General features: G+C 44.6%; 1 protein-coding gene across 2 annotated transcripts in view; it reads left to right on the top strand.

Moving 5' to 3' along the window:
- The window catches only part of ttc27 (tetratricopeptide repeat domain 27), an 89,702-nt gene extending 64,749 nt beyond the window's left edge, over nucleotides 1–24,953 (top strand). For both annotated transcript variants that reach the window (XM_061745612.1, XM_061745611.1), the window contains exons 17-20: nucleotides 9,423–9,620; nucleotides 15,093–15,204; nucleotides 22,626–22,726; nucleotides 24,563–24,953. In XM_061745612.1, the coding sequence (XP_061601596.1) occupies nucleotides 9,423–9,620; nucleotides 15,093–15,204; nucleotides 22,626–22,726; nucleotides 24,563–24,688 (537 nt within the window). In that variant the 3' untranslated portion in view covers nucleotides 24,689–24,953. The remainder of the gene's footprint in view (nucleotides 1–9,422; nucleotides 9,621–15,092; nucleotides 15,205–22,625; nucleotides 22,727–24,562) is intronic.
- The last annotated feature ends 216 nt before the right edge of the window (nucleotides 24,954–25,169 follow it).

Below are 25,169 nucleotides of genomic sequence, written 5' to 3'. Positions count from 1 at the left end.
TGAGGAAGAGCTAGGGACCTGGAACCAGAGGAGAATTACTTTCCAAAATAAAACAGGGAATGACAGGACAAAACCAACCCAAGACAACCTCCCCCCGGTGTGACAGAAACACTGTGGTGAGAGTGCTTAAAGTGGTCAAAAAAGAACCTGGATGAGGTCAAAGAGGCACCTCGTCGGTACAAGACCCTACTGACGTGTAGGATCCCTGGAGACCAGAACAGGGAGTGATTTCATGTTCCCATCAGTGGTTGTTCCAGCGTTCAGACAGCAGCAGGTCCTCCTCTCTGCAGCAGGTCCTCCTCTCTGCAGCAGGTCCTCCTCTCTGCAGCAGGTCCTCCCCTCTGCAGCAGGTCCTCCTCTCTGCAGCAGGTCCTCCTCTCTGCAGCAGGTCCTCCTCTGCAGCAGGTCCTCCTCTCTGCAGCAGGTCCTGCTCTCTGCAGCAGGTCCTCCTCTCTGCAGCAGGTCCTCCTCTCTGCAGCAGGTCCTCCTCTCTGCAGCAGGTCCTGCTCTCTGCAGCAGGTCCTCCTCTCTGCAGCAGGTCCTCCTCTCTGCAGCAGGTCCCCCTCTCTGCAGCAGGTCCTCCTCTCTGCAGCAGGTCCTCCTCTCTGCAGCAGGTCCTCCTCTCTGCAGCAGGTCCTCCTCTCTGCAGCAGGTCCTCCTCTCTGCAGCAGGTCCTGCTCTCTGCAGCAGGTCCTCCTCTCTGCAGCAGGTCCTCCTCTCTGCAGCAGGTCCTCCTCTCTGCAGCAGGTCCTCCCCTCTGCAGCAGGTCCTCCTCTCTGCAGCAGGTCCTCCTCTGCAGCAGGTCCTCCTCTCTGCAGCAGGTCCTGCTCTCTGCAGCAGGTCCTCCTCTCTGCAGCAGGTCCTCCTCTCTGCAGCAGGTCCTCCTCTCTGCAGCAGGTCCTGCTCTCTGCAGCAGGTCCTCCTCTCTGCAGCAGGTCCTCCTCTCTGCAGCAGGTCCCCCTCTCTGCAGCAGGTCCTCCTCTCTGCAGCAGGTCCTCCTCTCTGCAGCAGGTCCTCCTCTCTGCAGCAGGTCCTCCTCTCTGCAGCAGGTCCTCCTCTCTGCAGCAGGTCCTCCTCTCTGCAGCAGGTCCTGCTCTCTGCAGCAGGTCCTCCTCTCTGCAGCAGGTCCTCCTCTCTGCAGCAGGTCCTCCTCTGCAGCAGGTCCTCCTCTCTGCAGCAGGTCCTGCTCTCTGCAGCAGGTCCTCCTCTCTGCAGCAGGTCCTCCTCTCTGCAGCAGGTCCTCCTCTCTGCAGCAGGTCCTCCTCTCTGCAGCAGGTCCTGCTCTCTGCAGCAGGTCCTCCTCTCTGCAGCAGGTCCTGCTCTCTGCAGCAGGTCCTCCTCTCTGCAGCAGGTCCTCCTCTCTGCAGCAGGTCCTGCTCTGTGCAGCAGGTCCTCCTCTCTGCAGCAGGTCCTGCTCTCTGCAGCAGGTCCTCCTCTCTGCAGCAGGTCCTCCTCTCTGCAGCAGGTCCTCCTCTCTGCAGCAGGTCCTCCTCTCTGCAGCAGGTCTTCCTCTCTGCAGCAGGTCCTCCTCTCTGCAGCAGGTCCTCCTCTCTGCAGCAGGTCCTCCTCTCTGCAGCAGGTCCTCCTCTCTGCAGCAGGTCCTCCTCTCTGCAGCAGGTCCTCCTCTCTGCAGCAGGTCCACCTCTCTGCAGCAGGTCCTCCTCTCTGCAGCAGGTCCTCCTCTCTGCAGCAGGTCCTCCTCTCTGCAGCAGGTCCTCCTCTCTGCAGCAGGTCCTCCTCTCTGCAGCAGGTCCTCCTCTCTGCAGCAGGTCCTCCTCTCTGCAGCAGGTCTTCCTCTCTGCAGCAGGTCTTCCTCTCTGCAGCAGGTCCTCCTCTCTGCAGCAGGTCCTCCTCTCGGCAGCAGGTCCTCCTCTCGGCAGCAGGTCCTCCTCTCTGCAGCAGGTCCTCCTCTCTGCAGCAGGTCCTCCTCTCTGCAGCAGGTCCTCCTCTCTGCAGCAGGTCCTCCTCTCTGCAGCAGGTCCTCCTCTCTGCAGCAGGTCCTCCTCTCTGCAGCAGGTCCTCCTCTCTGCAGCAGGTCCTCCTCTCTGCAGCAGGTCCTCCTCTCTGCAGCAGGTCCTCCTCTCTGCAGCAGGAGCCTCCACTCGTTTTCTTCTTTTGTCTTTGTCTCCCCCTCCAGGGAACTCAGTCCCCCCCGTCTGTGAGCTTTGCTTCCAGGAAGCATGACGGAGCGTAGAGCGGGCTGCACCTGGGCCGGCCTCCCCAGCTCCTCGTGGGGATCAGCTTCACTTCACACGGTGCCAGAGCCGTGTACAGATGTGCAGGGGATTATACCGGACAGAAAATATCCCCACACGGAGGTTTTCATCAGCTAGCACCGTGACCATTGAAGAGGTTCCCTCCTGTGTGACGGTTCTGTGTAACAATCCAACTTGTTGGACAGCTGCAGGCCCAAAGTGTGGGATTTTTGTGAAGTTCCCCCGTTTGAATGAACCGCAGTGATTGGAAAACTACGAAAGCAACATCAAGGGGACATTCATCTGGCTGAAACAAACCAAGTTATTTTGGGACACAAGTCCTTTTTCATCAATACACTAGAATATCTGCTCAGACAGAAAAGACTGAGTTGTGTTCTACTGCCTCTTAAACCTGATAGGGATCAGGTGGACCAGATCACTTCCATCAGTGTAAATAACTGCAGCACAAAGGTGGCCAGGGGACTCTGGACAGCAAAACCCTGGAAGTTTGGCACCAAAGAGGAATCCATTACCTAGAAGACGGTTATAATTCAGACACTGCTGGACTGAGACAGTGCTGGACAGAGTCTGGAGATGTTCGAAGGTGGAAGAATGCAGTTGATGTTGTGAATATGAGGTGCAAATGAGAGGCTGCTGTCCAGGATGATCCAGGATGATGCCAAGGCTCTTGACTTGAGGGGAGAAGGTGATGACGGGTGGAGCAGGGAGAGGGTTGTGACTTGGTGAGGGTGGATTTCGAGCCGATGAGCAGAACCTCAGTTTTATTGCCATTGAGTTTTTTTTTTTTGTAACTTATTTTGTATTCAAATTTTCTTTCAACAATTACAGTGTCAGGGTAAATCAAACATGCATAGTTAAGCACTCATCCTTATATCAGTGTCCTTGTTCAGTAACAATGGTGGTGTCCTCTTCTCGTCTTCTGTAATCAGTCCATTTTTCACATTTATCCTCGAATTGTGCCTCTTGTAGTCTCAGTTTATGTGTAATTTTCTCCATTAAAAAAATCTCTTCCACAGTGCACATCCACTGCTCCTCAGTCGGAGGGTCCACTTTGTACCACATTCTGGTAATTGTTTTTTTACTAGCTGACAGCAATACTTTGACAAGGTACTCATCTTCTTTCTGTATCGTATCTTGTGTTAAGTTCCCCAAGTAAAGTAGCTTACATGATTTTGGTATCTCATACCCTATTATCTTTTGTAAACCCCTCCATATTTTGTCCCAGTATCCCTTCAACTTTTGACAGGACCAGAATATATGTGTATGATCAGCATCCATGTGACCACATGCTCTCCAGCATGGCTGCTGAGTAGACACCACCCCTTTCCTAATCTTTGGGGTAATAAAAAATCTGGCCATATTCTTCCAGTTAAACTCTCTCCAGATCCTGGAGCTAGTGGACGTGCACTGTGTTTTACAGATATTAAACCACTCTTCCTCTGTTATTTCTTCTTCCAATTCCTTTTCCCATTTTTCTTTGACATAAAAGGAAGAATACTTTCTACATGACATCAAGCTTTTATAAAGGGCTGAGATTACTCTGCATTTTTTACCTTCATAAGCTCTCTGAAATACCTCAACAACCTCACTTTCAGTGTCAGTTTTTATCTCTTTCTCATAATAATCCTTTATTTGCAGGTAGCGATATCGTTCATGTTCGTCTAGTCCAAATCTATCCTTCAACTTCTCAAAACTCTGCAGCTTACCCCGTTCAACCATTGTACACATTGCTGTGATCCCTCTACTTGCCCATTGTTTGAACCCTTTATCATTTGTCCCAGGTATAAACCTATCATCAAATGCAAACCAACTCAATTTCTTTATCTCTTTCTCCAGTTTATACCTTTCAACGACGGTATTCCATATTTCAATTGTATTTTTAGTTATTACATTCAAATGGTTACCTATTTTTCCCAATAGGCCTTTATATGCTATCAAGTTTCGTACTTCAACGCCCGCCTGTTCTATCTCAATACTTTTCCATCTTGAAAAATACTCATTGTTACACCAGTATATCAAAGGTCTGATTTGTGCGGCATAGAAATACTCCTGAAGGTTCGGCAGGGCCATTCCTCCCTTATCTTTAGGGAGCTGCAGAGTTTTGTACCTGGTCCTAGGTTTCTTTCCTCCCCATATAAACCTTGATATCCACCTGTCCCATTCAGTAAACTGCTTTGGTGGGATCTTTACTGGAAGAGATTGAAATAAGTATAAGAGTCTTGGTAGAACATTTATCTTAATTATTTCTATCCTCGAGCTGAAGTCTAGAAAAATAGCAGACCATCTCTCCAAGTCTCTCCGAATATCTTGATTTATTTTAGTGTAATTTGCTTCATATAGCTTGTCTATTCCTTTTGTAACACTTACTCCCAAGTATTTGATCGATTTGGCATTCCAATCGAGTTTATATGTATCCTTTATCTCTTGGGCCGGGGAATAGTTTATTGACAAGATCTGTGTCTTTGTAACATTAATTTTATAACCTGAATATTTTCCGTAATTCTCCAATAGCCTAATTAATTTTGGGAAACTTTCGTTAGGTTGCTTTAAAAAAATCAATATGTCATCCGCAAATAATCCTATCTTATGTTCCTCCCTTCCTATTTTCACCCCTTTGATTTCTTCCTCCTGTCTAATCATTTGGGCTAATGGTTCGATAAATAATGCAAATAGACTTGGAGAGAGGCTGCACCCCTGTCTTGTTCCCCTTTCCAAAGTGAAACGTTTTGTCAAACTGCCATTTATTCTGATCCTTGCCATAGGTTCCTGGTATAACGACTTAATACAATTCACAGATTCCTCATTAAATCCAAATTTTCCTAATACATTATATAAAAATACCCAACTCACACTATCAAAAGCCTTCTCTGCATCTATGCTTACCAAAACTGCACTTTCCCCCTTGCTCTGTATATATTCTATAACATGTAAACTTCTTCTTATGTTATCTTGTGTTTGCCTTTCTTTAACAAAACCAGTCTGGTCTTCATCAACCAAATCCTGCATAAATGTCTCTAATCTTTTGGCTATAATTGAGGTGTAAAGTTTATAATCCACATTTAGAAGCGATATGGGTCTGTAGTTACAGCAATATTCTTTGTCTTTGCCTTCCTTTGGAATAATGGAAATAATGGTTTCCTTCCATGAGGGGGGGATCCTGCCTGATCTGAGACTATAATTAAATGAGTCCTGGAGTAGTGGGATTAACTCTTCCTTGAATGTTTTGTAAAAAAAAGCTCCCATTCCATCAGCTCCTGGAGACTTCCCAGATTTTGCCCGGCTAATTGCCTCTTTAATCTCTTCTATTGTAATTTCTGAAGTCAATATTGCATTCTGGTTTGCGCCAATCGTTGGCAAATCCAAGTTGTCTAGCATCTCTGTCAGGTGTTCTTCATCTATAGAAGTGGGTTGTGAATATAAGTTACAATAATATTTCTCAAACACCTTTTCTATTTCTTCTGGTTCACATAGAGTTTTATTGGTCGCAGGATCTTTTATTTTATGTATATTAGTTATTGCTTGTTGTTTCCTAATGCGTCTAACCATAACTTTTGCGGCTTTAGATCCTCCCTCATAGTAGGTTTGTTTCATAAACCTTGCTTTCCTTTCCACCTCTTCCAACAATATATCATCTATTTTTTTCCTCACATTTTTAATCTGATTCAGTATGTCTGAGTCTTTTGACCGTTTATGTTGCTGTTCCAGTTCTTTTAGTTTTTCAATTTGTTTCTGATATGTCCCCAGTTTAACCTTCTTTAAAAATGCTGTGTAAGAAATCAGCCTCCCTCTAATCACAGCCTTCAGGGCATCCCATAAGATTGTTGGGTCAACTTCCCCATTGTCGTTTTCCTCTCGGTATGTAATTATTTCTCCTCTTATTTCTTTGACTAGTCTTTTATTATTGAGTATGCCTTCGTTGAGTCTCCATATTGTATTTTTCCTCCTGTCTTCCATATGAATTTTCTGCACTGTGATCTGACACATCAGCCACTCCTATTTTACATTCCCTCACTTTGTGTATATCTCCTTTACCCATTAAAAAATAATCAATTCTGGAGTACATAGCGTGTGGAGCTGAATAATGGGTATAATCCCGATCAAGTGGATGAAGTTCTCTCCAAACATCCAGTATATCCATTTCCGACATAATTGTACTCATGTACCTATTAATTTGTTGTTTGTTTCTCTTCGTACTCGTAGTGTCCAACCCATAATTCAATACCACATTGAAATCCCCACCACACACTAATGTCCCCTCTGTTTCTAAATTTATAAGATCAAAAACTTTTTCATAAAATACTTTCCCACTTTCTGGAGGAGCATACACATTGAGCAGTGTCACCAATTGATTCTCTAATTTCCCTTTGACCATAATATATCTTCCCTTCTTGTCACTGATTTCTTTAATCAGTTCAAAGTTTACCATGTTGGAGATCAGTATCATCACACCCCTTTTGTGACTATGCCCAAAGGAACTGGAGAATGAATTCCTGTAACCCAATTTTTTAAACTTTACATGTTCCTCCTGCGATAGGTGAGTTTCTTGGAGGAAAATAACCTGCATTTTCTCTCTCCTAAATTTAGATAAAATTTTATTTCTTTTTTTGATATTGTTCAAGCCGTTAACGTTCAGTGACACCACCATTACATCATTATGTTGCATTGTTTGTTTCCCTTGAAATAGTGCCTAATCCCGCCACTGTATTGTTGTCAACCAACCTTTTTTCATGAACAAAGTATGAACAAACATAAAAACTGAACTCCCCCGCAAAAAAGGACCTCATTCCCCATGGGTCCTGTCTCCCTGTTGGTGGGAGTGGGGGGTAACTTTTCCTGAACAGAAGCCCCCCCCTAGTGGTTAGGGATGGACCTACAATAGGCCTTCCCATACTACCAGATAAGTCCAACAGTCACTAACTTGACAGCTCCCTTCGTCGATTCCCGTGTAAACTTAAACATTAGAGAAGTTTCATTTATTTGAGGAGGGAGGGTGGTCTTAAAAATCCCCATTTCAAGTCTTCCTTAATGGTACCCTTTCTATTGTAATAAAAATAAAAAAAAAATAAAAAAAAACCTCCAGTTTGCCCATCAGAACAGAAAAAGTCAAAAAAAAAAAAAAAAAAAAAAAACACAAGGGTGGATGGGGCACCGTTATCTGTAAACTGTTTGGATTAATTTACTCACCCAGCCAGCGTGTGTTCTTCAACTTAAAAAAAAAAAAAACAGGAGGCATTTAACTCGTCCGTGGTACCTGGAAACCCCCTCCCTCTCTCTCATTTTCATCATCCCCTCATCATCTTCTAAATCCTTGCAGCTTTCCTCTCGCTCTCTCCGCCGCGTCCTGACCGGCATCCTCGGGTGCGCCGGGTCCTTGGTTTGTCGCCTGCCTTTCTCCGACGCGTTGCCATGGTGAAGCTCTCTGGATCCGCTCCTCCAGCGAGGGCTCGCTGACGCGCTGCTCACCCGTCTCCAGCCCTCTTTTCCGCATATCCCGCGCTGCGTCTTCAGCGCTGTTGTAGATCTTGGGCCCGTCCGACCAGTGAATCCTTATCCTACTCAGAGGTGTCTGGAAGCGTATTTTTTTGTCTTTCAGGGTCTTTTTAATTTCGGAGTAGGATTTACGTTTTTTCAACACCTCGGTGGGGTAGTCGTGATCAAAAAATATCTGCCTCCCCTCAATTAATATTTTCTCTTTCCAGGCTTTAGTAAGAATGCTCTCTTTGGTCTCATATTTGAGAAAATTGACCACAATGGACCTCGGTGACGCGCCGGGTGGTGGTTTTTTTCCGAGACTCCTGTGCGCGCGTTGAATATGGAGCTCGGTCCCCGCCGGTAAGGCGAGCTCCCGGCGGAGGAGCCCCTCCACCAGTTCTTTCACAGACTCGTTGTTCCGTTCAGCCACATTATAAATCCTCAAATTACAGCGTCTGCCGTGTCCCTCCACTTCCGTCAACTTATCTTGAAGTTTTGTTTGCTGTTTTAATAAAGTGAGGATGGCTTCCTTCGCCTCGATGTTCCACTCCTCCAACTGCGCCACCCGCTCCTGCGCCGCAGTGATATCCTTCTTCTGCTCTTGTATTTCTGCGACATTTTGTGCCAATTTTCGATTAGTTTCATCCTTAAATCCGGCAAACTCTCGCCTCACCTCCTCTTTAAATTCTTCTTTGAATTCTGAGAGGTCTTTTTTCATCTCCCTTTTTAAGTCACGTATCTCTCTCGTAATATCAGCGAGTCCCTCGAGTACCGTGTGGGCCTGTGGGTTGTCGTCATTTTCCCCGCTTGCCGCTTCGTCTTCACAATCGTGTTCTTGGTCTTCGGACAATGCTTTTTTCCTCAAACTTCTCTGTCCTCGTCCCCCGCTCATTGTGCATCAGTTTGGAATTCGTGTTCTCAATATTTTCGTAGTTTGGGGGAAATTATTGTCTAATCGACTCAGGAGCTCTGCTCTATGCTGCCATCTTGCTCCGCGCCCGGAAGTCCCCACCTGCCATTGAGTTTTAGAACATTTTTGCTCATCCAGGTATTGATATCATCCAGACAGTCGGTGAGGGAAGTGGGAGGAATAGTAGCAGTGGGTTTGGAGGAGATATAGATCTGTGTGTCATCGGTGTAGCATGGGTGTGTCATGGTGACCAGAGGATTGAGCCCAGGGGTAGGAGGTAGATGGTGAAAAGAATCTGACCCAGTACTGACCCCTGGGGGACACCCAGTGTGACACCCGTGCATCAGATTTGTGGTTCTTTAATTGTACGAACTGTTGACGGTCAGTGAGGTATGAAACCAAGAGAGTGCAATACCAGTGATCCCAATGGCAGCCGGGCGGTCCAGGAGTATAATAGTAGTTTAAGAAAACGCAAATATCGTATCTTAAAAAATTAGAATATTCTGGGAATCTTAATCTTAAACTGTAAGCCATAATCAGCAATTTTTGTTTTTTTTAATTGCATTACAGAAAATAAAGAACTTTATCCCAATATTGTAATTTTCTGAGACGGTCCTGTATACACCCACAACCATACAACTCCAGTCCCCCACCAACCCTCACCCCCCTTTACTTCCTACATCTCCAGGTTTATGAGACTTCTGTGTTCTCATAACGTCTGTTGACTCATCAGTGATTAAAGGATCCACGAGGCCAACATGAATACGAGTTGGGACTTCTTGATTTCTGATTCTTCTTTCCTTTTCTTCCCCTCCCCTGGGCAGATTCTCCAGATCCTGGTTAAAGCCGTATCTTCCAACCTGCTGGACAGCCAGGGGAACCAGGCGGGAGTCCTGCAGCCCAGACTGAGGGAGCTGCTGGGCCGGGTCAGCTCCCGCCACAGCAGCGACGCTGAGATCTGGCGGCAGTACGCCCTGCTGTACGGGGACGGGCGGGGCAGCGACCCGGAGGACAGCCACAAGGTTGGTGCTGTGCACCGGCACAAACCGGTTCTGGATCAACACACACCAGCATCAGAAGGGTCCCATATGGGACCTCTAACCCTAATATCTAGCCCTGCATTCACACTAATATCTAACCCTGCACTCACACTGAAAGCGTCAAAAATCTCCTGACGCCTGCATCCAAATTGTCATTTCTGCTTGGTGGATTCACACTGAAAGCTGCATGTCGACGCCTGCAGTGGGCGGGGCCTGCAGGGGGCGGGGCTAAAGCTGCGCTGCAGAACTGGAGGAACAAAGTGTATATATTCTACACATATCTATATATAAGCGTGCACATCTTCAGTTTCCTGTTTCACCATAGATCACACTTTGGGAAGCCTTCTTTATATTTTAGAGGTATTTCCGCGTAGATAAGAGTCAGTTTGATATAAAAAAAAAACGAAAAAGGCCGAAAATGGAAAAGTAAAAAGGGAATCTGGGAAAAATTTAAATTGATTTCATCCGTCTCTGTTTCCTCCCTGGATCTGTTTGGTAATTCTGACCCACGATGTTTCTGTTTCAGTTCTATCAGCATTCTGGGAGCTGATTGGTCCTTACAGCATCATTAGCTGCAATACTTGCTGTTGAATCTCAATATAATACTAGTATTAATATGTTGCAGAACTACAGTCATATCATTCATGCAACAGCTCAAAAAACAGTTTTAATAACACTAACCCAAATCAATATCGGAATCGAATCGAACCAAATCTTGATAATCGATTCTGAATCTTAAGAAATGGAATGGATTCTTGACATTAGCCCTGGCTAGGATGGGGGTGTGGAGGACGCAGCCTTGCAGCTGCTCCGTGGCAGTAATTCCTGCTTCTCTCCTCCTGGTGACGTGGGCCAACAGCAGGTATGTAAGACGGTTAGAGAAGACAGACACAAACGTACCATAAAGGTCCTCCCTAACAAACGGCTGGTGTGGATGAAGTCTTCAGCCGCTTCTTAAAGCGACCGGCGCCGCATAAAAACACGGGTAGCTTATTCTGCAGTGGAGGAGCGTCTGCTTGACGGGAACGGTGCCCCTGAATGTTAAAGCGTATGTGGTGAACCACTAACCGCCTCCAGCTGGAGGATCCGACGGTTCCACTACAGGCATGAAGCATGCGGAGCTGGACCAGACGACCCTCAAGGGCGTTTCTGTTGGATCAGGGGTCGGCAACCCAAAATGTTGAAAGAGCCATATTGGAGCAAAAACACAAAAAACAAATATGTCTGGAGCCGCAAAGAATGAAGTCTTGTATAAGCCTTAGAATGAAGGCAACACATGCTGCATGTTTCTATATTAGTTAGAACTGGGGGAAGATTTTTTTTTTCATTATGCACTTTGAGAAAAAAAAGTCAATGTCGAGAAAAAAGTTGAAATTTTGAGAAAAAAGTCTAAATTTCGAGGAAAAAATTTGAAATGTCGAGAAAAAAGTCATAATTTCGCGAAAAAAGTTGAAATGTCGAGAAAAAAGTCATAATTTCACGAAAAAAGTTGAAATGTCGAGAAAAAAGTCGAAATGTTGAGAAAAAAGTTGAAAAGTCGAGATTAAAAAGTAAAGGAAAAAGGAAGAAAAAATAAAGGAAAAAAGAGGAAAAAAAGAAGAAAAAAAGGTCAAACATTTTTGAAAAAGCTCCAGGAGCAACTAGGGCGACGCTAAAGAGCCTCATGCGGCTCTAGAGCCGCGGGTTGCCGACCCCTGTGTCAGAACCAGCTGAAAAGTGCCTGCAGTAATGTGAACAAGAGCAAGGAAAAGCACGAATCACCACCCTGGAGTCCTTATGCCTGGTGCACAGACCACGGTATCCGTGACGACCAACATCTTCTGCCTGGTGCACACACCACGGTATCCGTGACGACCAACACCTTCTGCCTGGTGCACACACCACGGTATCCGTGACAACCAACACAGACTGTCCATCTCTTCGGAGTTTAATTGAAGTTAGTTTTCTGCTAATTTCTGCATTTTGGATTTCTTTCATGCAATCAATTAATCCAGACAATTTATAAAACTCAGTCTTACGGAAGAGTATTAGAGCCAGGCAGGAGAAAAATAAAGATAATATTTTAGAGGAGGAAGATTTTTTTTTTCATTATGCACTTTGAGAAAAAAGTCAAAATGTCGAGATTAATGTTGAAGTACAATTTCAAGAAAAAAGTCGAAATGTTGAGAAAAAAGTCAAAATTTCGTGAATAAAGTTGAAAAGTTGAGAAAAAAGGCGAAATTTTGACTTTATTCACAAAATTTCGACTTTATTCTTGAAATTGTACTTCAACATTATTCTCAACATTTCGACTTTTTTCTCAAAGTGCACAATGTTGTGCAACTCGGGTAGCTTGGCCGTCCAGTTATCGAAGGCTAATGATAATTCTATTAAAGAATTATTAACAATTAATAAAGTGGACTATTTATCAAATTGTATTATCAAAAATGATAATTCTCGTAGGGGCACCACCCCCGATGCCTTACTTCGGAGGAAATTGTGATAACTAAACAGCAGAAAATCAGTCTCATTATGATTTGAATTATCCTGCAGAACAGCAAATCTTACTATATTTTACAGAATAACAGTGAAGGCGTGATATCCGAACACTAGGCTCTGCTTAAACAAATCAATTTGTGACCAAATCTTGCATGAAATAACAACAACCACTCATTAAAAAAACAATCCGAATTTATTTACATACGGGTATCAAAGAAGATGTAAATGGATACCCAATAAATCCCGATGGCAGAACTTAAGTATCATAAAACAATTAATTAACTAGAAAAACATCAATAGAAAAATATGACATGAAAGTTAAATGCATGGAATGGAAAAAAGAAATCAAAGCAATAATAAAAATGATATCACGAACATGTACAGTTTAAAATATTGCAGTGTTTAAAGGGTGGTATTTTAAAGATGGCGGAACTCTGTGGTATTTAAGCATGGACGCGCCCTCTGGGCCACGTGCAATCGGACCGGATGGCGAACGCAGCATTTAAAACGTGCCTACGGCAGAAAACAGCGACTACCAAATAATCAAACATGATAATGATAACAATGATGATGTAATCTCAGCTCTGAATGCAGATTTAGCTCTGTAACACTCCCAGTTAAACTCATACACCCAGGTCTCAAAACCTCACGCCTCCTTGGGTCTCCGGGTGCTGATCAGGGGTTCCTGCCGGGTCTTTGGTCGGAGTCCGATCCCAGAGAGTCCTCCCGCCTCTCCCGCTCCTCCTCCTGACTCTGGAATCACGAGAGGACGGGGGTACAGCTGAAGCAGCCGGCGCTCCAGCCCCGGTCCGGAGGCTATCACGTCGTCTCGGGGGCGCGCGGGGCCAGTCTACTTCTTCTGAGTGCTGGTGCCCGTCGGCCTGAGCGCGTGGCCCCGGGACGGGCGGCGGGATGCGTCTCGGTTCTGCGCGGGGCAGGCTGTCCACAGGTCCTTTCAGGTGAAGTTTAAGAGCAGAGAGAGAGGTTAGAACAGAGGAACGGGTCTCACCCTGGGCCGGGGCCGAGCTTCGAAGCGGCTCCCCCCCCCTTTCCAGCTCCCAGGGACCGGGGATACGTGAAGCAGGACTCTGGATGAAAAGTTGAGACCGAGAGCTGATGGGGGCGGCTCCGCGCACCGCGGCTTCAACGGGCTGCAGGTCCAACGGAGCGGCCCGATGGGGCCTTACACCTCCCCCCAGCCGGGGGGAGAACGGAAGATGGGATCTTGGCACAGAGCCAAACGATCCAGCTCGGATGAGATCTAGTGGAGAAGGAAAGAGATGCAGCCGGCGCTGTCTGCGCCGCGGGCCCTCGCTGATCCTCCGACGAGACCACGCTGCAGATTCCCCCCCCTTTGGGGGGGGGGAAGGCCGTGGTCCCTTTGGCCCGGAGCCAGGAAGACGTCCTGACCCGCCAGTTGAATGAAGGAAAAAAGAGGGAGATGAACGCGCAGCGCTGCGTTTTGATCCTACGCGCGCTACGGTGACGTCATCGGTGCCTCATTGCGATTGGATGCGCGCCGCTTATAGGCGCCACCCCCCCCACGCAAGGCATGCTGGGGGTTGTAGTTCGTGGCCAGGCTGCCATTTTTGGAGGCACATTACAGCCGATTTTCAGCTGAGTCGTTTCAAAGTTGAATGTACACATTCACAAAATGTTCACATACAGAGTTCACATGGCCAAATGGGCGAGCACAACAACAATAAAAAAAAAATCTTCCCCTCTCAAGTATTTGTTCTCCTGCATGGCCCTAATACTCTTCTGTACAGTCTTTATGCCCTAATGCCATCAGATTAAAAATCTGATGCTTTATTTATTTGGAGATGTGGCTCTTATGGCCTAATTTCATGGTAGATGGACAGAGAAAGGGAGCAGAGGGAGTCGTAGCCCGTCTGTACCTCCCGTCCCCGGGGAGACTCCTCAGACAGAAAACATGTCCAGGACCAGAGTCAAACCAATTAGATTGGAACTAAAACAGAGCCCTGAGGAGCGCCACAGACCAGTGGCCTCCTGCAGGATCGGAGAAGGTCAAACAAGAACTCCTCTAAATCCTGAAATCCTCAACGAGTCAAATCCTGTTTAATTATGGCACTTTTCCACCAGTACCTACTCAACACGACTCTCCTCGGTTTTGCGCTTTTCCACTAGGGGTCTAACATGCCAAGTAGATACTTTTTCTGTAACTATTCTACCGAGGTTCTAAGCTGCTGAGTCGGCTGTATCTGACATCATCACACTACAGACCACCGATTGGTCGGGGGGTTGGAGTCAGACGTCTGAGTCAGGAGGAGGGAATCAGAGAATCAGAGACGGATTCTGGTTCATTTTATTCAACCAGCAACGGCAGCAAAAGTCTGTTTCATGATCCAACTCTGAGGGTCAGATGTTCATAAACCTGGTGCTGAGGAGAGAATTAAAAAGGGATCTAGACGGAGATAAGGAACGACCAGATCTACCAGGAGCTCTGTCTCTTCATAGCTGCTCATGACTCCAGCTGACTTTTCAGCAGCACCGAGATAAACAAAATTAGAAAAGCGTTGCCACTTGAAGCTTCTCTCATTCTCATTTTTTAACTTGGTATCAAACACAATCCACAGACCCAGCAGCACATCTATCATCTCCAGGTTCTACATCTTTAGTGTTGTTGTCTTCTTCGTTTAGATCACACAATCAAATACGTCACAGCAGCTTCTCCAACCTCCTACTTCTGATCTGGGTGCTGGATTGTAGTGGAAAAGAAACCAGGCCGAGCTGAGTAGGTTCTAGTGGAAAAGCGCTATTAGTTGCCTCTGCAGTTTGGCTTTTTTGTTAACAGACAATTATGGCGCTAAATGCCGATTTAAAAAAAATGTAAATAAGGAAGTAGTAGGGCTTTGAGTAAATCCAGAACCACTCTTGCTGCTGAGGATGGAAGTCTCTCTGAAATGATTAAGCAATAATAATCCCTGATTGCCTCCTTGTGGATGTTGATTCCAGGCTCTTCAGTTCCTGTCCAAAGCGCATCGCTGCGAGGTCCAGGCCGGCGGCTGGGAGAAGGAGCCGGCGCTCTTCCTGGAGGTGATCCAGAGAGCCGTCCACATGGGAGAGGGTGAGTGCACGGCCGGCTCACGCCACAACCAGCACTCACACTTCTCACAGAAGAACTTATGGTGGATTTCCACTGAAAGCGTCAAAAATCTCCTGTGGAGGCTCAGGACGCCTGCATCGCTGCAACGTCTGCCGAAGCCTGCAGTGGGCGGGGCTAAAGCTGCGCTGCAGAACTGGAGGGAACAAAGTGCATATAGTCTACATATATCTATACAGGACTGTCTCAGAAAATTAGAATATTGTGATAAAGTTCTTTATTTTCTGTAATGCAATTAAAAAAACAAAAATGTCATACATTCTGGATTAATTACAAATCAACTGAAATATTGCAAGCCTTTTATTATTTTAATATTGAGGATTATGGCTTACAGTTTAAGATTAAGATTCCCACAATATTCAAATTTTTTGAGATAGGATATTTGAGTTTTCTTAAGCTGTAAGCAGGCAGGTGGAAGCAGCAGCGGGATGACCGGGGAAGGGGACCGTAGGCCAGCACGCAGCTCCCGAAGCTCCGGCCCAATCATCAAGTCCCAGGTTAGGTTCAGGGTCGGGGAAAGGTTGAGAAGGGGCAGGGCCAGGGAGAGGAGTCTTGACGGACTAATCTCTCCCCCGCCGGACCTGGCCGTTACCCTGCCCCCCTCACTCCCACGCTGCAGGTTCCGGTGTTGTGCATTCAGAGATGCTCTTCGCCACCGGCAGAGGATGCTGCAACATGTACAAAAGAGAAAAAAGAGAAGAAAAGGGGGGGCCAGCATAAGAAACTACAGGAGCGACTCTAACACACTAGGGTTTACACTACCTAGAGATTTACCAACACCAGCTAGAGGTTTACTAAACACTAACTATAGGCTTTACTAAACAGAAAGGTTTTAAGTTTAGTTTTAAAGGTGGAGGTGGTGTCAGCCTCCTTAACCCAGATTGGAAGTTGGTTCCAAAGTAATGGTGCCTGATAGCAGAACGCCCGCCCTCCAAATCTACATTTAGATACTCTAGTAACTACGAGTAAACCTGCACTCTGAGAACGGAGAGCTCTGACAGGAACATAAGGCACTATCAGGTCTTGTAAATAATCCGGTGCTAAGCCATTTTGGGCTTTATATGCAAGTAATAAAATTTTAAATTGGATTCTGAATTTTACGGGTAACCAATGGAGCGACGCTAACACTGGAGAGACGTGGTCTCTCCTGCTAATTCCTGTCAGTACTCGTGCTGCTGCATTTTGGATCAGCTGGAGCCTATTCAGCAAATTACTTGGACATCCTGCTAATAACACATTACAGTAATCTAGTCTAGAAGATACAAACGCATGAACTAGTTTTTTTGCATCACTCTGCAAGAGGATTTTCCTGATCTTTGCAATATTACGGAGAAAAATGCTATTTTACAAACCTGATTGACATATGGTTTAAACGACAAATCCTGATCGAAAACAACACCAAGGTTCTCATAGTTGCACTGGAAGCCATCCCAACACCATCTAATCCCTTCCTAAGATGCTCTGGACCAAGAATGATAACCTCTCTTTTATCTGAATTTAGAAGCAAGAAATTTCTGGACATCCAGTCCTTGATGTCCCTAAGACATGCCTGAAGTTTAACTAACGGTTCTGTTTCATCCGGCTTCATAGACAAATAGAGCTGCGTATCATCAGCATAACAATGAAAGTGTATGCCGTGATTCTGGATTATACTTCCCAATGGCTGCATGTATAAACTGAACAAGATTGGCCCTAGCACTGAACCCTGCGGAACACCATAACAGACCCTCGACTGTTCTGAAGAAACCTCATGTACATGAACAAACTGGAACCTGTCAGATAGATATGATTTAAACCAACGTAGAGCTGTCCCTTTAATCCCAGTTCACCAGTTTTAGAGGAACTGGTGGCTACAAAAGTGAGAGTTTGTTTGAGGATAAAATGAGTTGAAATGCTTCTCTGAGGAAATATCAAAGAGCTACAAACAAACAAACAAACCAACCAAAATCTTCTCAGGCCAGAGGGAGCTGTGTGAGAAGCTGCACAGGTCCCACCCTGGTCTCCGACCCAGAAGGACTAGGAGAAGGACTAGGGCAGGGGTCGGCAACCCGCCGCCCTAGAGCCACATGCGGATCTTTAGCGCCACCCTAGTGGCTCCTGGAGCTTTTGATTCCTTTTTTTCTCTTTTTTTTCTTCCTTTTTCCTTTCATTTTTAATCTCGACATTTCGACTTTTTTCTCAAATTTTGACTTTTTTCTCGACATTTTGATTTTTTTCTCGACATTTCAACTTTTTTCTCGACATTTCAACTTTTTTCTCGAAGTGCATAATGAAAAAAAAAATCTTCCCCCAGTTATAACTAATATAGATACATGCAGCATGTGTTGTCTTCATTCTAAGGCTTATAAGGCTGATACAAGACTTTTCATTTTTTGTGGCTCCAGACATATTTGTTTTTTGTGTTTTTGGTCCAATATGGCTCTAAAACATTTTGGGTTGCCGACCCCTGATCTAGGAGAAAGACTAGGACTAGGAGAAGCCCTTACAGAGCGGCACACAGATGAAAGCATCTCCTGAGCCGGACTAAGTCACCGTCTGCCATTTCCCACAAGGTGCTAACGAGCTGAAAGCAGCGGGTGCGCCGTACGTTAGTCTGTAAATCACTTCCTTTTACGTACGTGTATATTTGGACAGAGAAGGGCGTGTGCAGACCACGAACCCATCTGAGAGCGTTTTACAGACGAATGTGAGAACATCTGTCCAGCTCAAGGTTGGCCAAGAGTGGATCGTGCTACAGGACGATGATGGGAAGCACAGCAGTGAATCTCCATCAGAAAGGCTGGAAAATAAAGGAATCAGGTCCAGGTCCCAGACCCCGGCCTGATTGAAATGCTGCGGCTGCCACTACGCAGCTTTTCCTTTCAGTCATTCTGTCTTTGTTCTGCTTCTGAATAAGATTACGTGTGACATTGACAGAGCGCTCGCGTACACTCTGCAATCCTCCCAATCCTCCTCCTCCGATCCTACGGTGGGTTCATCTCCCCCGGCTCGTCTCCTGAGCTGCAGTCACGTGAGGACCTGAACCTGACGGATGTAAATCTGTCCTAAATCCATATTATTTAAGAGGGAGTTGTCCTTGATGATTTGATCATCAGCAGGTGTGGTGCCTATTGAATTTAATTGAAATTTTTATTTTGAACATGAAATACTAGTAAAAACAAAACCAAACAATAATAATCAATATTAAATAAATGTAAATAAGAGAAAAAAAATACAAAAATATAAATAAAAACATGCATCCATCATAATTAACATGCTCGAAAAGGAGCAGGAATAAGTAAAAACGTTTGTTTGTTTGTTTTATTTAGGATCCCCATTAGCATTAGCCACAGCATTAGCTATTCTTCCTGGGATCCGACATACACACAACACACAAATTAACACTTAATACATACAGACATAAATTACACATGACAAAACAATAATAGACACAACTCCCTTAATCACAATCTATACAGAGGAGAACTAAATCACCATCATTCTCAGACATAAATACATAGAAATGAAATAAAATAAAACACCTTTATAACCAATACCTCCCTGAAATGACCTTATCTAGAATTATTTGACCACTTTTCACCTTATTACGATAGGGTTTACACTACCTATAATTATATTTCAACCTTCACTTTGTTCCCTCTAAATGACAAATCATCATTCATTAAATTTTAAAAGATATTGTTTCAACTGAATCTTAAACCAATCTTTGCTACCTGCATGTGAAATATAAACTGGTATAGAGTTCCACCCAACCATGGCTCTGTAAAAAAAAAAAAAGTTCTCTGAATCAAACCTGTTCTCACCCACGGTATGAACCTGCTTTCTGATGTGATTCTAGTATTGTACCCATGGTGAGCAAAATGATAATGGAATCTGTCATACAGTTGTTTTGGAGAGCGTGTCACCAGTTTATTTCTCAGAAAACTTAACATAACATACGTAGACCTTTGTCTTACAGATACCAGCCTAGTTTTTTGTGCATGCTGGACACATTAGACCTATAAGGACACGATAAAGCACAACGTGCAGCTTTATTTTGTGCCACTTGTAATTTCTTTACATTTTCAACTAAGGTATTAGACCAAACTACAACGTATTAAATCTTACCCCCTAAACTCTATTTCATTATAATCAAAATTAATTTAATTTCTATTCAAACTATCTTTCTTTTAAAACAATTTCTAACAAATGTACTCCTTTAAACTATTGTTAATGGCAAATTGTATGTATAGTGAGAAAATGGATGTAAGTTAATATGCTCATAAAAAAATAACCAAGTCTTAAATGAGAATCTATCATTCTAATCAATAGGTAAGAACAAGTTGTTGGTTAAATAATATAATATTGAATGACTGGCCACATCATGAGTGCATCCACGCTTTTGGAATTGCTGTTGACTTCAACATAAGATCTGACCACATGTAACATAAATGAGACGTTATTAACCTATAATAATTCATTACAATGAAAAACTGACCAAAGACATTTAAAATTAGGGTTGGAAAGTGAGTTTTCCATTTATAGTATTGATTAAGAAACACGTAAACATAGATATCCATTAAATAAGTACAGCTGATAGCAATAGAACCCTGGATGTGATATACAGTATACGCATGCCCGTGTGAATACAGACATACCGGTACATACAAATACATGCATACAAATACTGAGATCATTTATGACATTGATGTATTTCAAGAACATTTTCAGGCCATTATATCATTATATCAGCCCACATGGATATTCTACTCCCTCTGATTCCTCCTGCTGAAGTAAGGTACCAACATTAGTATCATGTCTTAAAAAACATATAAAAGGTCTCCAGATGTCGACAAAGACATGTTGCTTCCGTCTAATAATGTAAGTTATTTTTTCCATTGTCATGTTAAAAGCCATCTCTTTAATCCACCTTCCAATTCTTGGTCCATCAACATTTTTCCAATTAAGTGAAATGATACGTTTCGCTTGTAATATACACATATCTACAAGTCTACATTCTTTATCTTGTAATTTTGGCGTAGTTGGGTACATACCCAGAATAAAAAACCTTGGATTGGAACATTGGTAACTTTTTGCATAATATCTGATCAATCATATTTTTTTTTTAACTGTGGCAAGGTGCGTGCCACGGGGGCCCGACCGAAGGACGGAGAGGACACAGAGTTTCGTTCAGACCCTTTTATTTCTCACCCAAAACGTGCAGAAACACACACAGCTCCTCAGCAGCAGCCTCCTCCTGAGTCTCTCAGTCCTCTTTATCAAGGCTGGCAGGTTGGAGAGGCTGATGGGACACACCTGTGTGATTGCTGAGTGGTTGCAGCCACTCCAACCTGCCACATTAACTTTATTTTTTTTTAGTTTTCAACAACAATACACCACATACATTTTCTTCTTTCTTTTTCCCTTTTTCAGCTGCATACAACATTTTTACACATTATACTTAAGTATTAAGCAAATAAAACGAGAAAACAACATAATTATTCACTCCAAAATATACGTATATAATAACAAACCGACAAATTTAAAAAAAAATAGTAAAGTCAAATCAAATCAAACTTTATTTATATAGCACTTCTCATACAAATAATGCAACACAAAGTGCTAACAAAAAAACAAATAAACATAAAACTTATTAATGCCCTGCCCCCCTTTGGGTATTACTCCCAGTGGTGCCACTGTGGGGTCTTGTGGAATATCCTGTTGAAAAACCTCTTTGAGGGCATCAAACACCTCTCTCCAGAATACACTTAACTTAGGGCATAGCCAGAATATATGGGTGTGATTGGCAATGTCTGTCCCACAATTCCTCCAGCACGAGCTGGGATGTGTCGGGCCCACTGATCAATCATATTAATAATATCCTGCCAGAAGGATTTCACCTTCACACATTCCCATATGCAGCGGTACAACGTTCCTCTTGCTTCATTGCACTTAATACATTATATCAGGGATGTTATCATTAAACTTGTGCAGTTTGACTGGGGTTATGTATGTAGAGTTTTCCATCTTTACAGTGGTGTAACTTGTTCTGGTTCCAGTGGTTTGGAAACGTAGCCCATCAGGCCAGCAGGGTGGAGTCACTCTGTTAGAATAACATGACGCCACCGCAGGGAGGTTTGCTCAGCGCTCCTCGCCCAGGCATCGGTGTGTGTCCTGCACCCGAGCAGACGGCAGGACAGATGGAACGTAGCAGGAAGAATGTGCTCCATAAATCACCACTGGTTGACCTTTCCAGCGGCAGCGGCACTGCCAGGGCGGAGGCAGGAAACGGCCACGCTTCCTTCCACGTAGAACAGAGAGTTGACCCGTTGAAACGGCCGCGTGGAGGAGGCCGGCGCTGCGGCCACGTGCCCAGCTGATGCTCGGTTCAACATGAAATCAATCAGCAGTCACACAGGTTATATGCATCTAAAATAGAGACAAAGGTTTGAATGTTGAAGCCCACTAATTCAAAGTTTCCACATTGATCATTGGAGTTCAGTGAGGTTGTCTGGATGTTCTTAAATAACCTTCAGTGAGTTTTACAACACATGGATGTTTAAGCCGATCGGATGAAAGTGGTGTAGCCTTGTATGTCATGTGGTAGTCGTCCTCTTTAAAGCCCATGTCTTCATCCCATCGTCTGTATCTTCATCTGTATCTTCTTGTAATCAGCCTCGCTCCACTGCAATCCCAGTTACTGGATTTGAATGGGAGAAAATGAAAAATGATTATGATTAAAAAAATACAATAAGTACAGTAGGACAAATTGTGACTGGTGTGTATTTCTCTGCTCTTCTGATGCCGCTGCATCCTGACTCGCTCTGTAGCGTCTTTTTCTCCTAAAGCCGCGGTGCAGGAGTGTTTTTTCCAGAGAAGAACATAGTTATGGCCGTTGTCGCGTTTTTTTCTTCTGGGCAAAAAGATTCTTATAAAACTTGTAAACCACCATGGATTATATCTGAGACTGTAATGAACGATTCATCAAAGGTCCCGTTCTTGAGCTGCTGCTGAAGCTCATTGGCCGTTCTCAGCTTGTTGCTAAGCAACCAACGTTATTGACACAGGAAGTGAAGAAGCAGGGAGACTGTTTAGCCAATCAGAATGCAGAACACGATGCATAATGTAAATCCGTGAAGCAGCGAGACGTGAAAGGAGAACCGCGTTACAGCCAGGGATTACTGTATTTGAAAAAGTATCTGTGCGCAAAACCTGAACATTGTCCCGCGTGCTCGCTGTCCAGGAATCCTGCGTCACCATTATCGTTGTCCAATCGTGTGTTACGGCGTTTATTGAGCACACTCAGTGTTGAAGCTGATTTCTAACACTCGTGACACGTTGCAGCTCATTTCTGTGAAAGGTTTTCTGTGTGTTCCTGCTCCCTGAATGTCTCCTGTGTGTTCCAGTGTCCCTGAGCTGCAGCGGGATGAAGAGGACTCCAGCAGAAGCTCTGCAGATCCTCTCCTCCAGCCGCCTCAGCCTCCGGAGTCTGGCTACTAAAGCCAAGGTACGGTAGCCACAACTCACGCCAACACACAGGTCCAGGTCACACTCAGCCATCGCAGTATTGATCGGGATAGTAAAGGATCTCACCATGGTGACGTAAAGAAAGGAAGACTTGGTTCAGGCTTGGTATTAACATCAGTACTGGAGTTGAGGGGGGATGTGGGGGATGAGGGGGGGTGGCATCCCTCCTGAAATAAAAACGGTCCAAATCATCCCCCCCTGAAATAAAAACGGTCCAAATCATCCCCCCCTGTAAAACTGCCATCCCTCCTTTCCATCCCTTATGTCATTTCATCAATGAATGTGGTTTTACTGCTATTTCAACATTTAGAGTCATCACCAGAAAAATAACACCAGAAAAATAACTTATTTGACAATTTTCACCTGTTTCAAGTACATTTTCACTTGAAATAAGTAGGAAAATCTGCCAGTGGGACAAGATTTATCTTATTACAAGCAACTACTTATGTGAAAATCTACTTGAAACAGGTGAAAATTGTTGTTTTTTTCCAGTGATGAGTCTTGTTTTAAGTGTAATGAGATTTATTTTACTAAAATGAGACATTTTAACTAGAAATAAGACAAATATTCTTGTTAAGATTGTGAGTTTTTGCAGTGATCCATGTTACTTATCCTGTGAAGGACAGAGTCATATTGATAAGTTCAGAAAAGTGTTTTTTATTGTTGTGTTTTTGATGTATTTGATGTAAGCCCAGTGGATATTTAAAGCTTACAGAAGGCTGCATTTAACTGCTGCTATGTCATTCCTGCAGTATTTCTGCAGCTGTTTTGGTCACTGCTATTATTTGTAATATATTATATTATTTGTAATCAGCACAAATTATCTGTCCCCATATGATCAAATCCACCATCCCCCCTGATTTTTTTTTACAACTGGAGTACTGATTAACATGCACCCTGAGCAGGTTTTGGCTCTAGAAGGTGTTCCCAGACACATCCCAGAAGATCCGGTTTGTCTGCAAATAAACACATCAAATGTGTTATTTTAATCAGAAGAGGCAGCAGCTGGAAATGAGGAGGTGAAATCCAACCAGAGGAAAGAGCAGCTGGAAGTAATGAGATGAAGGTCATCCTCCAAAAGCTGTTTCCAGTCTGTGTTGAGCAGAGGAAGCGTCCCGTCCAGGTCTGTGTGGACGTCACTGGGCCGTAGGTCCCTGAACGGTCCCAGAACGTGGACACCAGTGTCCCCCCATCACCCCCAACTGAAGCTTTAGAAAACCTACTAACGGTAACTGCAGCTACACAAGACAGAGCTCCACGGAACAGGAGAGCAGAGGCCTGGAGTCCGTCGGTGGGGAAATCAACCCCCAACCACGCGGCTGCCGGTCGGTAAAACCCGGGAGCTCCAATGGGAACGTCCACACCGGCAGTGGAAAACCCTCGTCCTCCAGGGACACAGTCCGTTCCCCCGCCTCATCACTACGGGAGAGTATTAGGGCCATGCATGAGAAAAGAGATTTGAGGGGGGAAGATTTTTTTTTGTGCACTTTGATAAAAAAGTCGAAATGTCAAGATTAAAGTTGAAATACAAACCGACATTTTTCTCAATTCTAATTCAACATTATTCTCGAGGTTAGACCCCTAGTAGAGAAGAACCAAACCGAGTGGAGGAGAGTCGGGCTGAGTAGGTACTAGTGGAAAAGTGGAAGTGTGGTTGTTTTTTAGTTGAATTTCCCTTCGGGGATGAATAAAGATCTGTCTGTCTGTCTGTCTGTCTATACACGTGATCTGGTCTTTATTGATTGACACGTGATCTGGTCTTTATTGATTGACACGTGATCTGGTGTTTGACCTCCTCTCCATCTCTGTCTTCCAGCAAATGCACACGGACGTGTCCACGGGTCTGGTCCAGGCCGAGCTGCAGGACGGCCTGGCTGCTCTGGAGCAGCTGGTGGCCGAGCTGCAGGAGCAGAGCGGCGCGCTGAGACAGCCACAGCAGTGATGGCACCAACAGAGACCCCCCCCCCAGAGACACCAACACAGACACCAACAGAGACCCCCCCCCCCCCCAGAGACGCCAACAGAGACACCAACAGAGACCAGCCACCTCCAGACATCTGGACTCTTTATTTCACTTTCATCAAATCCAGAGACAAAGTCGACAACCAATGCCCAAAGTGCCACTTCCTGATCCCGTCTTTCTGTCCACATCTGAATGCAAACACAGACAATAAAATGGTTAAGAAGTTAAACACCTGTAATCTTTTATTTCATCATCTTGATTCTGAAGACATCAGAAACGAGGGCGTCTGCATGCAGACGTACGTCAAAGTCACTCCGAAACAACGTTTGTAGGCAGGACTTTAATGGAGTTTTGAGTGAAGTCCAGTTAAAAGTGAGAACATGTCCGTCCGTCCGTCTGACGGCTGTTCTGGTGTGGAACAAAGGTGGGTAGAGGAGCCAAAAATTGTACTCAAGTAAAA

The sequence above is a fragment of the Cololabis saira genome, chromosome 17 (genome assembly GCF_033807715.1).
Source record: "Cololabis saira isolate AMF1-May2022 chromosome 17, fColSai1.1, whole genome shotgun sequence".
Lineage (NCBI taxonomy): Eukaryota > Metazoa > Chordata > Actinopteri > Beloniformes > Belonidae > Cololabis > Cololabis saira.
This window is presented reverse-complemented; position numbering and strand designations above follow the sequence as displayed.